At 42.8% G+C, this 16,546-nt stretch overlaps 1 protein-coding gene across 1 annotated transcript in view; it reads left to right on the forward strand.

Moving 5' to 3' along the window:
* CHRNA4 (cholinergic receptor nicotinic alpha 4 subunit) overlaps positions 1–16,546 on the forward strand; it is a 254,927-nt gene that overhangs the window by 33,496 nt on the left and 204,885 nt on the right. The window contains exon 2 of the mRNA XM_085619697.1: positions 15,990–16,141. Within this exon, the coding sequence (XP_085475823.1) occupies positions 15,990–16,141 (152 nt within the window). The remainder of the gene's footprint in view (positions 1–15,989; positions 16,142–16,546) is intronic.

Consider the following 16,546-nt stretch of genomic DNA (forward strand, 5'->3'; position numbering starts at 1 on the left):
CATTTGTTCCCATTTTAGATGTTTTTGGACCAATACACAAAGCCATGTAAGAGTACATTAAAAGGTACTACAGGAGTACTAATATACATGCTCCAAAATGCCTTTCTGAAAATGCCCAGGGCCCGATTAACACAGGCAATATGAGACAAAAGTTCACCTTTACAACTTTTGGTATTCACAGAGTTAATTTTCGAGTCATATCTTTACCTTCGCAGTTGGGCCGGAATCTCCGGCTTTGGCCGGAATCTCTGCACCCGGGCCGTACTCTGCAGCTGCAGCTTTACTCTCCGGCTCGGGCCGTACTCTCTGGCTTGGACCGGATGAAGTGTAATCAATGGGCCGAAATGCAATTTTTACAAAAAGGAACGTGTGATAAATGGTAGAGGACATCATGAAAATCAGTTTGGGCTGGGAAAACGGTGTGGCCGGACACTACATTATATTCCAGAAAAGTTTTCTCCTTTGCATCATCGTACATGCAGTCCACAATTTGCGCTCCCCTCAGTGTTGACTGTAGTGTCAACAGTACATTCAACACTCCCCTTAGTCAACACTACAGTTAACACTGAGGGGAACGCAAATCATGCACTGCATGTACCATGATGCAAAGTAGCAAACTTTTCTGGGTTATGATCTGTCCAGCCACACCCTTTTCCAGGCCCATACTGATTTTTATAACCTTCTCTACCATTTATCACATGTTCCTAATGTTCCTTTTTGTAAAAATTGCATTCGACCTATTGATTACACTTCTCCCGTCTCGAGCCAGAGAGTATGTCCCGAGCCGGAGAGTACGGCTCCTGCTGGAAAGTATGGCCCAAATGCGGAACGTACAGTCAAAGCTGGAGATTCGGGCCCGACTGCGAAAGTAAAGATACAACTTGTAAACTACCTCTGTGAATACCAAAAGTCGTAAAGTTAGACTTTTGTCTCATATTGCCTTTGTGAATCGGGACCTTGATGTTTAGAAATATAAACAGAAGGTTACCAGCAAAAAAATGTCATTTTAGTTAAAGTGGTAAAATAGTTGAGAGGGTTAATGCACCTGATGCAGAAATATATGAATAATCTGAATAACCGGAATCCTGTCACAGAAGAAAGATTTGGCATGTAATTTAAAAAAACAGGTAAAATGAGTAAAACTGGATTGGGTAATAGTGACTATACTATTATTGCAGTCGCTGGGTTTGCATACTCTGTAAAAAGGATAAATTATCCCCCAGCGTTGTATTTTATCACAAATGGGAAATTGGTGAAAATGTGACTCTGGACTTGACATTTAAGACAACTGGGGTACAATGATTTTCAAACAGGCGGCAGGTCTGAAGCAGAAAGTAATTCTAAAGTAGGGTTTACTTTTATGAAATAGAACATGTAAGGGTATTTTGAGAGTGACATAGCCATTGTGTCATGGCCTTAGTGCAAGGAAGGAAATGGGCCCCCTGACCGAGGTTTCAACTGTGAAATACAGCAATAATCAGGGTTCAGTGTGTCCCTCAGTCCTCTGGGTCCCGGTGGCACTGCACCTGCTGCACCAATGGAAGCTACACCCCAGAGATATGAGCAGTATGGATGCACACCTTCAATGGTGGCCAAAGGAGTCAAGCAGAAAGGCCCTTGGGGCTATTGCTGATGATGGCCCTGCTTTAAATTGGTTTTCAGGCAACAGAGGTTGCCCACTTTGGAGAAACAGAATTTCAACCCCCAGGAAAGAAAGGGTTAACCACTCCATTTCACGCTTTTGAAAACTGTGTGAGCTTTAAAGAAGCAGTCCCTGCTCCAAAGTTATATTTTCCATAGGAGCTTCATCAAACTCCATCAAAATATTAAGGTGACCTTTTCTTCCTATAAGTTGCTACCATTCCTCGGGGAATGTGTGCATGGGAAACCTTTTCAACATGGCGCTGCGGTCTTTTATCTCCCTGGGGTTGCATCCACCCAAGAGATAAAGGGGCATATCAACAACAATCGGCGATAATTATCTCTAAGCGGACTTAGTGCTAGGATAATTATCGCCGGCTAGCGTGAATTTTTATCGCTGAGATAGCGTGCTATTAGCAACGCTTAGCTCAATAGCGATAAAAATCCTCACGCTAACAGGCTAACGTGATATTATCGCTGGAAACCCAGCAATAATCTCACGTTACCTTGTTGATAGGGACAGGCAAACGTAGCCATGATATCCTCCTTCCTTAGGATATCATGGCTAAGTCAGAAAAATACCAGACGTAAAAAAGCAGCGTTAACCGCGGTTAGCGATGCTTTTTTTGTCTCTAACAGGGTTAGCGACATTCTTGATAATAGGAGAAATGTCGCTTAGCGACATTTCTCCTATTATTTTACTCTGAAACGCCCCCTTTGCATCTCATTAGAGATGCAAGGGGAAGCGTAGAGTAAAAGGGTGCTAACATGCAAATTTGCATGTTAGCACCCTGTTGTTGATAGGGCGCTAGTTTTATCTCTCCTTTTTTGGCTTTTAAAGCCAAAAAAGCAGAGATAAAACCCTTGTTGATATGCCCCAAAATATGCAGGACCATCTGAGCTGGGACCTTTGTGGATGGGCAATTCGAAGACATGGAGGGTGGGAAGGATAAAAGATGCATACCATTTGTTCTGCAACAATATATAAAAGCAAGAAAGTGAGGATTTGCATTCATGTCAAGTAAGGTCGGAATGGGGAGAATGGTGGGCAGAGGGGCGTGGTTGGAGGGCAGAAGGACAGACACAAACAGAGAGTTGAGGGCCTACCAGCACTATTGCGCCTCCGGAACATAATTATTTTGACGTTCTGGGGGCGCAAAGTGCCACTGGCATATTTATAAGGACACGTAAAGCCACGTTACTTGGCTTTTCATGGACTTATAACTATGTGCCCCTTTCATGCAGAAAACTACATGAAAGGGGTGAGAAAACTGCATGAAAGGGGTGTTCCATGGGTGTTGCTGGGGGTGTTCCCTGAAACATCCATGGCTTTTTACACTGCCCCAGATTTACTAGGAACCGTAAGTCTGAGGTAGCGCCAAAAATGTACGCCTGGGAGGCACAATGAGGAGAAATATCTTTATTTCTCCTCGTTGTTTCTCTTTCTATGAGTGCTGCATTCTGCTGCACACATAGAAAGACGAAAAATCATCTTGTGGTTGTTTTTGTGCAAGAAGTTTTCCCTTTCTGCACAGAAATAACCATCCCCACAATGCATGCACCCTTGCACCATGGTGCAAAGATGGCTGCGTTTGTGCACGGCAGCCCACTGTGCGCAGGCGAAAAGGAAAGAATACGGCGTATTCCTGCCCTTTTCTTGGGCTGCTGTGCTGCTCTACGGCAGAAAACCCATAAATGAGGACCAGAGGTTCTTACTGAATATTTATAGTACGGTGCGACAGGTCAGCCTAACACACAAATATCATATGATCCCTTCAAGAGGGCTTAAGTGAAAACCATAAGCACTGAGGTGCAAATGCAAGACCTGGACATCGAGATCCACGGTTTCAGCATCTAAAGTTCTACCTGTGCCCCCTTCGGGTTCACGCCTCCCTCCTCCATTGAGAGCCCGTGCAACTGTGATAATACCTTGGCATGGTTTCTTCATTTGCTCCTGCGGCATCCACTGGCGCGTGTTCCTACTCTTGGCAGCTCTCACAGCCTGTAGCCAGACCCACTCATAACGTAAATGACTGCAGTGAATTTCCACTCAGTGCGGGCGAGGCTGCCAAATTCTATTAGGCGATAGATTTATTTATTTAATTAATGCAGCTTTATATGGCACAAACTTTACCCCATAGTGTGAGAGTGCTTTACAATAGAACCAAGTAAGTTACAAAAGGTACACATGATGAAATTTACACACTAACAAGTTACATATACAATCAGGATTATAAAAATGAAAGGTGGCAACATTAGGGTAATGCAGGTATGGAATACATATTTACAATGTGGAGCTCATGTGAATGCCAGGCGGCCCTGAGGGTCATTAAATGGGTTGAAATATTCCTGGAAGTGTCTTTGGAAGAGAAGAGTTTTAAGATCTGTTTCAAAAGTCCGGAAAGAGGCGGTGGTACCCTACAGAGGATGGGAGGAAGAGAGTTCCAGATTCTAGCCACATTGCCTGAGAAGGATTGAGCCATAAATCTTTCCCTTTTGAAAGTAGGAGGTCCCAGCAGCAAGTTGTCAGCATTGCCTGAAGGGCTAGAGCCGCCTGAGATTTTGAGTTTATTCGCCAGATAGCGAGGGGTGGAAGTGTGCAAGGCTTTGTGGGTGATACAGGCAGTCCATAGCTAGATATTAGATCAGCTTCCATATTTTGAGGCGTCACATCAGAGCGTACTTCACACTACATACTTGACGATAACCTCACTGCTTTAAGTGGACAGCCAGTTCAATCTGAACACAGACTTATGCCGTCTGTCGTCATAGGCACATTTATGCAAGAGCCACTGTTCTTAGGTAATGCTGTAGTTACAACGCTAACCACAAGGTGGCATACACCAAGTCTTAAAATACAGACAACTGGACGGTTGCAATGAAGGCTTATTCTAAATTACCTTTCTGTAATTAAGTAATGCAGTTTAACAGTGTACCTGAAATTACAGATGTTGCAAATAACTACTTGATTGAAAGTTTAGTAATGACCTCGAAGGACGGAACGTAGGGCTACCTCCTAGTAACTCGAGGAATTAAAACAGTATGATGCAGCGTGAAGGTCTGTGTTCATGCCAAATCGACTCTTTGCAATAATGCATATCACGTATTACAGGGGCATATTACCAAGCCCCTATCGCCACCACAACGTCACTTTTTGTGACTTTGTGGTGGCGATAGGGTCAGCGCTCTATTACCAAGGCAGCGTTAAACCACATAACGTGGCTAAAAGCCACTTTAAGTGACTTAACGCTGCCTTGGTAGTAGGGCACCTTTCATTCTAAAATCAGCGTGAAAGGGGCGTGCAGTTGGTGTGCACCCATTCACTTCGACGCTGCCACCTATTATCACGAGAGGCAGTAATAGGTGGCAGCGCCGAACTTAAGACCAGGAAAATCCTGCTCTTAAGGTGGTGTCTTGTGCAGCACACATGGAAAAAGCAAAATGCCAAGGTTTGTTTATGTACAGGAACAAATCGTTTTTTTTAAATGCCATTTTGTAACTTACATGTGTGCTGCATGAAGCAGCACACATGTAAGTTATAAATGGCATTTTAGGTTTGTTTATGAACAGGGAGGGACACCTTCCTGTACATAAACAAACCTCCCTGCTCGCAGCAAACCCTTGCACTCGGGTGCAAGGGTGCCTGCGTTGGTGTTAAGTCGTGAGACTTAGCACCATCGCAGGGGGAAACGCCAGGCTGCACCATATCCTTGGTAATATGGTGCAGCCTGGCGCTTCTGAAGTGGCGATGAGAGGCGTTAAGGCAAGAAGGCTAATGCCGCTCACCGCCACTTCCTAGATAATATGCCCCCACTTTTTCTTCAAGACGACAAAAATATTCTGTGGTATCAATTAAGTTAGCAGGGATTTTTTTCTGCACAAAGGTCGCAATATTTTTTCAATTGACAGCAACAGCAATGCTCCAAAATCCCGGAGCATTAGCATGTTTTTCTAAACAACATTAATTATTTTTGAAATGTGGTCCTTCTTTTTGGACTTTCAGCTTTTTCCCTATATTTTGTACTTCTTAAAAGTCAGAAAAGCTCACCTGGCAAAGGTGGCTGCAGAGCGAAACCCATGTCAACCGTCTTTCTTTTGTGAGTCTTTCAGATGAAGAAAAAAATACAAATAAATGTTGCCATCCACCCCAAACATCTTGGAGGTTATCCATTCAGCCATCCATCCATCCGTCTGTCCGTCTGTCCGTCCGTCCGTCCATCCGTCCGTCCATCCATCCATCCATTCATCCATCCATCCATCCATCCACGTCCTAGCATCCAACCATGCTAGCACCCCTTTCCCTCCCCATACACTGTCCAGCCACTGACACGTCAATGGATGGATCCCTCTTTTCGGCAACACAGTCATGTATTCATCTATCCAGCGGCTTGAGCCAAAATGTGTGTTTGTGACTGTGTGCTTTTTCTGCATGTTCATACATGTCTGTATGTCAACTGGTTTGTTTTCATTGGAGTTTGTATATGTAGTAGCTGTAACAATTGGTTGTGGGTTGTGATGTGTGTGTATGGTTGTCAGAGTTTGAGAATTGATGCCTCTATTTGTGTTGGTCTGTTAGTATGGTTGCATTAATGTATCTTGGTCTTTGAACATAGTTGTTTGTATGTGTGTTTGCCTGTGAGCATGGGTGCCTGCATGTCTGTTGATCTATGCACATCTGGATGTCTGTAGATATGCTGCTGTTTTTGCCTGTGTGAATGCATGTGTGCCGTATATCGGTCTATATCTCTTTATGGTATGTTTCTACATATTGTATTGATTGAAACATTTGTGTTGCACTTCATATGACTCGGCTGAACCGAGACTCTGCCCCACATATTTGTGTAAGACACTAACCAGCCTGGTATGTATGGGGTGTGAAAGGGTATGAGTAAGAAATTGGTTATTAGTTGAGGGGGGTAAGTACCCACCTCACGTAATAATCACACTCTTTGTCAGGGTGAACCACTAAAGTCACTAAATAAACCTGAGCTTACACTCAGGTAGATACGGCAGAGAGCAGAAAAATCTAATTTACAGTCAATGTGTAAAGTGGTTTTGCAGTACTAAAATAGTAGCAAAATCAAATTGTAAAATAATATAAATCTCAAAATAAATTAAAAGAATAGAGTAAAATTTAGTAAACAAAATGAAAAAAATGAAACAAGGAGAATGAGAGATTTGTTTTTAAAAGTTTGAAGTAGAAATAGTGCCAAAAAGAGCAAAGTGCCAATGATAGTCAATGATAACAGTAAAACAAGACCCAGGCTCAATTTCACACTAACTATGATGGAGCATGGATCAGAAACACTAACCAGGTTCTTCAATGTCAGATATTTTACCTTCTGACTTTGTTCCTTTAAGTACCTGTCCACCACAAGAATACACTTCTAAAGCCAATCGGGACCACATGGGAGGTACTTCGAGAATCGCAGGTGGCAGGCGAAGACTAGCAGGAAGGTCTAGTCCAGGTTCAGTTGCCACTGGTCAGCGGGGCTGTTGCAGGAAAATGTCTCTTATAGCTTGGTGTATCCCTCAAGCTTTACCAGGATATCATGCTTGGCACAGGTTTGTGGGTAAAAATGACCCCTGTGGAATCCCAATACAATTGAGTAAGGTTCCTGGTGCTAAACCTAACAACTTTGGGCATTTTCAAGATGTCAGAGTCTTCATCCACTCTAAACTTGGTGTGAGAGATTGGGTTGTTGGTTGAGGTGGGTATAAGCGCTTCTCAGAAAACAGCAACAATTCCCACCAGGATGATCCACTAAAGTCATTACATTTACCTGTGTTTTCCCTCTGGTAGCTTGGCACAAAAGCAGTCAAATTAAACTTAGAGGCAATGTGTAAAGTATTTATGCAGCTCACAAACAATAATAAAGGGAAAACACAAGAAAAATACCACAAAATAGAGTAAATTTAAATACATTTATAACACAAAAATTATAAAAATCCAATTCGTGGATCCGGAGGTATGCAATTTTAAATGTTAAGGTAAAAATAGTGCTGAAAAGCACAAAAGAGCCAATGATGGTTATCTGGTCACGCCAGACTGGCACAAAGTCACAAGTTTAGGCCAACAATGATGGACTGTGGGCTGGATACAGGGACCAGGTTAGGCCCAATGAGAATTGTAACTTATGTCCTTTAAGCAGGGCATTGGGCCTCACATAGGTGGTTCCAAGGTGTGATGTGAGGATCTGCGTACAAATGCATCATGCAAAGTCGGTTCAGATGAGGGATGCGGAGTCCTGCATTGAGTGTGTCATGCTGCATTGGTTTCTTTGAGGAGCTGCAAGGACTGCGAGGTAAAGTTTGTGTGGAGTTGCATCACTCTAAGTCGGTTCTGAGGGTGATCACAGCTGAGCTTGCAGGGCACCATTAATCCAACTTCCAAAGACCTAGGACTGGGAGGCACCACTTGGGATATCAGGACTTACAACAGGCATAGTCCAGGTGCTACATTCAAGATGGGTGGAGTATTTTATGTCCCTGCGGTGCTGACCAGTAGGCCAGCTAACTAGCCCATGGAGTGGTCCAAGGCTCAAGGTGCAGGTCCAGTCCCTCCTACTCAGGCAGCAGGTAGCAGAGCAACAGGAACGGAGGGTGGCAGAGCAGCAGGGCAGCACTGCAGTCCTATTTCTGGGCCTTCCGTAAGGTCCACAAGTGAACTGAGGAGTGTGGCTAAGTATGCAATAGTTATACCTGGTGCCCACTTTGAAGTGGGTAAAGTTTCTGACATTTTCCCCTAGTGAGGTGTCTGCAATTTCCTTCCTCTCTGCCATGGTCCTAGTCTGTCTTAGGGCACAAAAGTATTTTGCGTGTTAGCTGAGCCAGTGTTTTCGAAGTGGAAATGAGATAGGTAACAGCTCCAACCCCCTATCAAGTCAGAGATTGCCCCAACTGCCAACACCCAGGACCTGTATTGTGATGCTATCTGGGAGAAATACACAGAGGCCCACTGCCACCTGCACCTAATCATGTGACCCAGGAACAGGCTCTAGTCACCAAATGGTTAGGACAAGAAAATGTAAACTTTCTAAAAGTGGCATTTTCAGAATTGTGACTCAAATTCCAACTTTACCATTACCATTAAAGACGATTTAAAATTACAATTCATCAGACACCAAACTTGACTTTCCTACCTGCACCCAATCAAAAGTTATCACTTTTTAAATGTAATAAATTAACCCAATGCTATCCCATGGGAGTCATAGGACTCACAGTAGTGAAACACACAATTGTAATTTGTTTCTCTACCAAGACATGTAAAACTTAAAAGTACATGTCATACTTTTAATTGCAATGCACCCTACCATATGGGCTGTTTAGAGCCTACGTTAGGGGCGGCTTATATGAACTTAAAAAGGATTTTAGGCTTGGCAAATGGGTTATTTTGCCAAGTCAAATTAGTAGTTTAAAACTTCAGACAGGCTGTTTTGGCAGACCTTGGGTACGTTTTACAGGACTACTTAAGTGGGTGGCATAATAAGTGCTGCAGGTCCAGTAGTAGCATTTAATTTACAGGCCCTGAGTGTATGATATACAACTTTATTAGGGCCTAGTAGCTAAATTAAACATGCCAATCAGGTGTAAGTCTATTTTACCATGTTTCTGGGAGTGAATGCTTTAGCACTGGTTAGCAGTGGTAAAGTGCATGGAGACCTAAGTCCAACAAAAACAAATCCAGCAAATTAAGGGGGGGTTAAGGCAAAACATTTGGGGGAAGCCAATCCTAAGGCTGACAGGTCAAACACTTGGGCTCTAAGTGCTATGTGTGTGTGTGCATGTGTGTGTGGGTGTGTGTGTGTGTGTTGTTTGTGGGGTGTTCACTTTGGTAATACAAGTGTCCTCCCATATTTAACACTAAAATGCAGTTTTAGGCAATCCCTGTACATCCAATAAACTCAGAGACAGAAGTCTGGTAGAACAAAGCTGAGATTTCAGCAACCAGACAGTAGATACACACAAATTGTTTTAGCATTCTGTTTCATTCCTTCGAACTGCACCACAAATGTCATATGAAAAATACCAACAGACCTGTCAGGCAGTCCTTTTCAGCAGGACACAAAACTGTGATGTCAACAAGATGCCCATTGTTATGACTGGAGGGACAAAAGAAGGATGCAAGCCTGGGTGTTCATTACATCTGCTTGTGACTAGCTAAGCCTCTTTGAATTTGACACAGGCCATTCTGTCAAGGGCACAACAACATTTTCCCACACCCAAGGCCTTTTATTCTGGTCATCGGAGCAAGTTCATACCTTATTCAGACCTATTCAAGTGCTAATTACTGGCTGGCAAAAGCTGGAGAGAAAGATGCTGATTTAGCTTTCTAGGTACTTTTAGCAGGGAAAATGTAACCTTCTAAAAGTTACTTTTCCATAGGAAAAAAATCTAAATTCATCAATGAACTGGAGTTTTGATAACTATTACAATACTTGTTTAATTATTTTTCTAGCTGGTCCCATTCCCGAGATACAGTATACATATTCAATAATGCTTCCCAGTGCTTTCTTATGGACCGGCCAACCCTGCTAAAGTGAAAATAGATAGGTTTGAAGGGCTAGTCACTTTAAGGATATGTGGAACATTAAAAATGTACTTGTCCTACCTTTAAATACCATGCACCCTACCTTTATGGGTACACTTGTACCATATACCAGTGACCTATAGGTATGTTAAATGTGGCAATCAAGTGTATACCAATCTCATTATATTTAAATGGGGCACGCATGCACTTTATCTCTGATTAGCAGGGGTGAAGTGCACCGAGTTTTAAGGTGAAAAAAACCACTAAAGACTTGATGGGGGTGTGGCTGGGGAATAGGTGGTTTGGGAAACACTTCTTGATGAATCTGCGTGGGGTAGGAATGAGTGCTCACGACAATGTATGATTTCTGTATTTTACACGGTACTCGTCACCGCCACAGCTGATGTAGCCTCCGACACCCACAATTGACCCACGATTTGTAATTCCTATTTGACATGTATTGTTGTACACTGAGCAATTTTTTAATAGAAATATTTCCTAAAAAATAAAAACAAAACCACCAAAGGCAAAACTTTTAAGAGTACCACATGAAGGGCCTCATGTAGGAAGCCAAATACCGGTCGGTAACGGCCGATTTTCGGTAATTATACCGTTACCGACCGGTATTTTGGCTTTTGAGATGTAGGGGGAGAATTTCATGATTCGGTAGAATCGGTAAAATTACCGAATCGGTAATATTACCGATTCGGTAAATACCGAATCATGGAATGAGATGTAGGGGGAGTGTGTGGTGGGTGTGGGGATTCGTTATTTACCACCAACTAAAGGTTGGTGGTAAATGACGAATAGGTGAAAAAAAGCATTTTTGTGCACGTTTAAGTGTGCAATGTGGCAGACATACATGCCCTTAGGGCATGTATGTGCGCCACATGTGCACACATGGCCGAATCAGGGGTGCAACAGGGTGTCAATGTGACACCCTGCCACCCTTGCATGTGCTCCCCCATTACCGAATCGGTATTTACCGATTCGGTAATGAGGCATACCTTCCCATCAATGGGAAGGTATGCCTCATTGCCGAATCGGTAAATACCGATTCGGTAATTACCAAATTTTTCCGATTCGGTAATATTTACCGACTCATTACCTACATTGCATTTACCACTTCATAAATACCGAATCGGTATGATTCGGTATTTATGAAGTGGTAAATGCCAGCCCCCTACATAAGGCCCGAAAGGTGGTAATTTCCAACAATATGCTTATAGTATGATCTTTTTGGGAAGTTATAGATGATGTGCTTGAGTGTTGCTTCAGCTTTGGTCTTGGGCTTTGACATAGCAGTGACTCTGAAAGGCACCCAGTGTCAACTTGTGGGTGAAGGCTTTCAGTGTCTCCTAACAAGTGGGGCCTCTTTTGTGGGATGATCTAGGTTGGGTGGTGGAAGCTAATGGTTCAGAACAGACAAGTCTTTACAGCTTTTCGGAACTCGAGGAGGTTGAAAAGGGTTCTTATACTTGCTGTGTGGGGATTTCAGAGCTCTGGAAGGCTCAGAGTCAAGGACCAGTCTTGGTCTGACAGTCTTTCTTGGATGATGTGCCTGGAGACTGATGCATGGGTATCAGCTCTTCATTTTGGATAGCCTGTTGGGCGATGCAGAGTACGTTCAAAGAGGTATGTGGAGGAGTCGGAGCTATTTGGTAGCTGTGCTTTGAATGCGCTGGAGTCTCAGAAGGATGGAGGCGGGTACTTGTAGGTATGATTCACTGGTATAGTCAAAGGCTAGAGAGGCCTGCACTCTGTGGAAGAATCTACCTGAGAGAAGGAATGGATAACATGAATTAGTGACATAAATTGAGAAAGTGCTTAACGTATGAGGAGTCTGTGGATACTGTGAGTGGAATGTATAAACCTGTATATGAATTTAACAGACAATGTGAGGGGATAATGTAACCATAATAACCATAATGGGAACACATAGAGTCAATAGAGATTATTGGGTTAAGAGAATAAAAACCCTAGACAATCCATTTCACTCCTTTGTCAATCTTTACTTCTTTTACTGAACAAGTTTGTTCTCAATTGTTTTCAAGTCAGACTGTTCTTCCTTGTCAAAGACATGCACTTTTTGTTCTTTAATTTTTACTAAGATTAGACAGTTTTTAATTCTGTTGCCTGTCTTGATAACCTTGTTTGGAAAGTCCAGAAGTGCAGGCCAATATGAGAACAGTTTCCGCTAATAAATGTGTAAATCTGAGAGTTGCTTAGTACATGAAGCTCAAATGCCTAATTAATGACAAACGTGCTCTAAAGCTGGCACTGCCAACATACTACTTGAACCCTCTCTCAATCATTACATGCACAATCAATGCCTCAGTTGCTTGGCCACATTACTCTACCTACTAATGTTTGCTAAGAGGCAAATCTGCTGATAGGGAATTTTAATCTTCCTATTATTGGTGTCCAAACATGCCCATCTCTACCTTTTTTTATGGACAGCAATTCTGAACTTGGCATTCCAAAGACCACATGTATTCAATGTACATGTTTGTTTTGGTTGTACAGAGCTTTGTTCAATTAAAGCTTCTATAATGAGTTGGACGGTCAACGCACAATAGAGGTTGTGTTTTGGATCCGATTGTTTTCAACAATATCACCCCAGAAAATGGATGTTTGGACTTCCTCTATGACCTGATCATGTTGACATTTTTTTTCTTTTTATTACTGCTGGTCAGATATCCAGGAAAGGGCCCCATGATAGTATCGATTTTATAGATCCAAATTTTAAAAAACTCAAGCCACTATGGCCCATTACTTAAAAGATTTGCATATTTCCCCCCTAATGCGTACACACCATCTAAGCACTTCTGAACTCCCTTGGAACACCTATATTGAACTGGTACAACATATGGTTAAAAAAAGAAGCCACAGTATACCGCAGAGGCAAAAAATAATGAAGCAGAGATCTTGGCAAATAGAAGCGAAATAGAGAACAAGCATTGTTGAAGCCAATAGGACCCAACTATTGGCTTTGGCAGTGATTTCGAGTGTGGCTGTTAAGCAGCATGGCTGAAAGTAATCTAAAAAAATGCTATGGTGCAAACGTGTTGCATTGGGGAAGCACAATGATAAGAGAGTGTGGGCAGGCGGGAAGCACACAGACAACGGAGGGTGGGCATGCTGGAATGGGGAGGCACATGGAAAATGGAGGATGGATAGGTGGTATAGCGAAGGAAACAGAAAACAAAGGGTGGGTGGGTGGGAACGCGGAAGCAAATGGAAAATGGAGTGGGGAAGGGGAAGCAAGAACAGCAACGGAAGGTGGGTGGAGTAACTGAGGGAAGGAGGGGAAGAGGTGGGAAACACACAGGAGAGATAGATGAACACGAAGTACACATTTGAGACAGCTCAAAAACACTTGCACTCTTGTAGAGTACTTAACGCAAAAGAAAAAAGGAAGTGCTTGAAAAAGGGCAGTAGAAGGGCACAATTAATAGCCCTATGCTTCAGGCAAGGAGAAACAACAAATGAGGAAGTAAAATCCACATAAACTGTCGAATGAGAAGGAAGTGAATGAGAGTGACAATATGGCCAACCAATAGTAAGCAATGTGGGGGCTGTAAGCCCAATCTAACTAATAATATGTCTCACAGCAGACAGTACATTTGCTGTTTTGGTGAGACCTAAAAACCTACTGGGGTGAAAGAGGAAAGATCTTAGAAAGAATATGCATTGAGTTTTTATTATGAAATTAGAAAAAACAAATGTAAATATTGGCCGTATAAAAACAAGGATGCGCCTTTCAGAGAGTAACACCTTTTGAAATACAACCAGTAGGAAGAATCCCCTTTGTAGCTAATAATCATGCCTGTTTTGCTAAAATCACGGACGTCTTCAAATCTGAAGTATCATTTGCAAAAAAAAAATATCAATTGTTGCTAACCAGGATGAAATCTCCCAGTGGAACGGTGTTTCCCTGTAGGCACGAGACAACTTGTCACCTTGATTGAGAAAGAAAACCTTGTTGCAAAGGGTCCGAGCAGTTACACCACATTACTAGCCTCGGAATTATTTAAGATCCAAGAAAAACGAGACAGCCCCGCCATGCACTTAAAATCCTCTTATACAACTGCCCCACGCATGAGATTCCGGTCGAGGTTCGATCACAACTCCCTCTACTTCAAGAGTCAGAAATGTTATTCGGCTCAGAAGATGTGCACGGATCTCTGAGGTGAGGCACCTCCTCGCAGGCTCAAAGTACAACAACACATTCAAAATAAACTTCTATCTAAATAAAAATATATATTTCCTCAGAATGCAAGACTGCTGTGTTCGTCAGAAATACTTATGACCAGTCCCATCCCGTTTATCTCATGTAAGGAATTTGCAGTTACAAGAAATACTCACAACAGAGTCTGCAGAAATCTTACATGTAGTGCTCTATATACACATCGTACATCCATCCATTCATTCATCCATCCATCCATCCAACCCCATCCATCCATCCAAACCCATCCATCCATCCAAACCCATCCATCCATCCAAACCCATCCATCCATCCATCCAGTCATCCATGAATCCACCCAAACCCATCCATCCATCCATTACAATCATCCATCCATCCAAATCCATCCATCTATCCAAATCCATCCATCCATCCGCATTTAGCCATCCATCCATCTAAATCCATCCTTCCATCCAAACCCATCCATCCACATCCATCCATCCATCCAAATCCATCCATCCATCCATCTATCCACATCCATCTATCCATCCATCCATCCAAATCTATCAATCCATCCATCCGCATCCATCCATCCATCCATCCATCCAAATCTATCCATCCACATCCATCCATCCATCCATCCAAATCCATCCATCCAAATCCATCCGTCCATTCATCCATCCACATCCATCATCCCAAACCCATCCATCCACCCATCCATCCACATCAACCCATCCATCCACATTCATCCACATCCATCCATCCATCCATCCATCCATCCATCCATCCACATCATCCACATCCATCCACATCCATCCATCCATCCACATCATCCACATCCATCCACATCCATCCATCCATCTTTCCAATTCCATCCAAATCCATCCATCCAAACCCATCCATCCATCACTATCCATCCATCCATCACTATCCATCCATCAATCCATCCATCCGGTTCAGAGTTTTGACGTATTTCTGCTTGCTTTTCTTTACGCATTTCAGTTCCAATGAAATGCGTTTTTTCTGCACCTTCCCTTGTGTAACTAAATATCTTTTGTGATCCACATATTTAATTATCTGATAATATAATAAACTTCTACGACGGACAACATTCCTTTTTCAGAATACAGATTTCTGAAAATGTATAATGTATTTAGTCTAAAATATATCACATTTAAAATACTTCTGCCGGTCATGTTGTGTTTGCTTTACTTATTGACTATGCTGTTGTAGGAGGTGGGCACATTCTTCGAGAACATATGGTCTAACGAGGAGACACAGGCCTAACATACACACATTCCTTGTACCCTAAGTGCAGAGTGTTGGCCGATGTCCATCCCTTTTGTACCATTACCTAATAAACATATTGTATGATGTGATATGGACACAGGAAATTTATTCCCTAAACGTCTTTCGGATGTATGCATTGGAACTATTAAAAATAAAGGGGGGGGAGAAGAAAGTTGTCTGTTGGAAGATGCTTTCCTTAGGACTTGTACCCTCACTCACCCAGGGGTACTCCCTAAGTGTAGTCATGGTGCTGAGAGTAGGATCTAGGTCTGATTTTGTAGTGAGGTAAAACCTCCCAGTTGTTGCTTGCTAAGTAATGCACTCGTTTCTGTAACTCTCCAGCCTGCTGTGACGTACAGTTGCGCGCCCACGCGGAGGAGAGGCTCCTCAAGAAGCTCTTCTTTGGATACAACAAGTGGTCCCGGCCCGTCGCCAACACCACAGACGTGGTCCTGGTCCGCTTCGGGCTCTCCATCGCTCAACTCATTGATGTGGTAAGTAGCACTTCTTCTAAAACCAGATGGGTCTGTAATCACCCCATGGTAATTTCATAGCGGAGTCTGTGAATTGCATTGGTGACTTAGCATTTATGTGAATATGTGTGTGTGTGTGTGTGTGTGTGTGGTCACTGGTGATCTTTGTGGTTGGTACCAGACCACAGGATCACTTAAAACTTTGGGCATGAGAGTTGCTTAGGTGGATGAGAAGTCTGTGTGAAGTTGACCTTTCCAATGGAAAATGAAGAGTGAACTCAAATCACATCTCATAGACATGCAGTCAAAATAGAAGGACAAAACACTAACAGTGGAACCTTCACTTGACCAGCACCTAACCTTCTGCAGTCAAAATAGTGTAAAGTGCAAATCACAACAGCAAACTGTTGGATCCTTGATTGTCTT

This window comes from Triturus cristatus, chromosome 7 (genome assembly GCF_964204655.1).
Source record: "Triturus cristatus chromosome 7, aTriCri1.1, whole genome shotgun sequence".
NCBI lineage: Eukaryota > Metazoa > Chordata > Amphibia > Caudata > Salamandridae > Triturus > Triturus cristatus.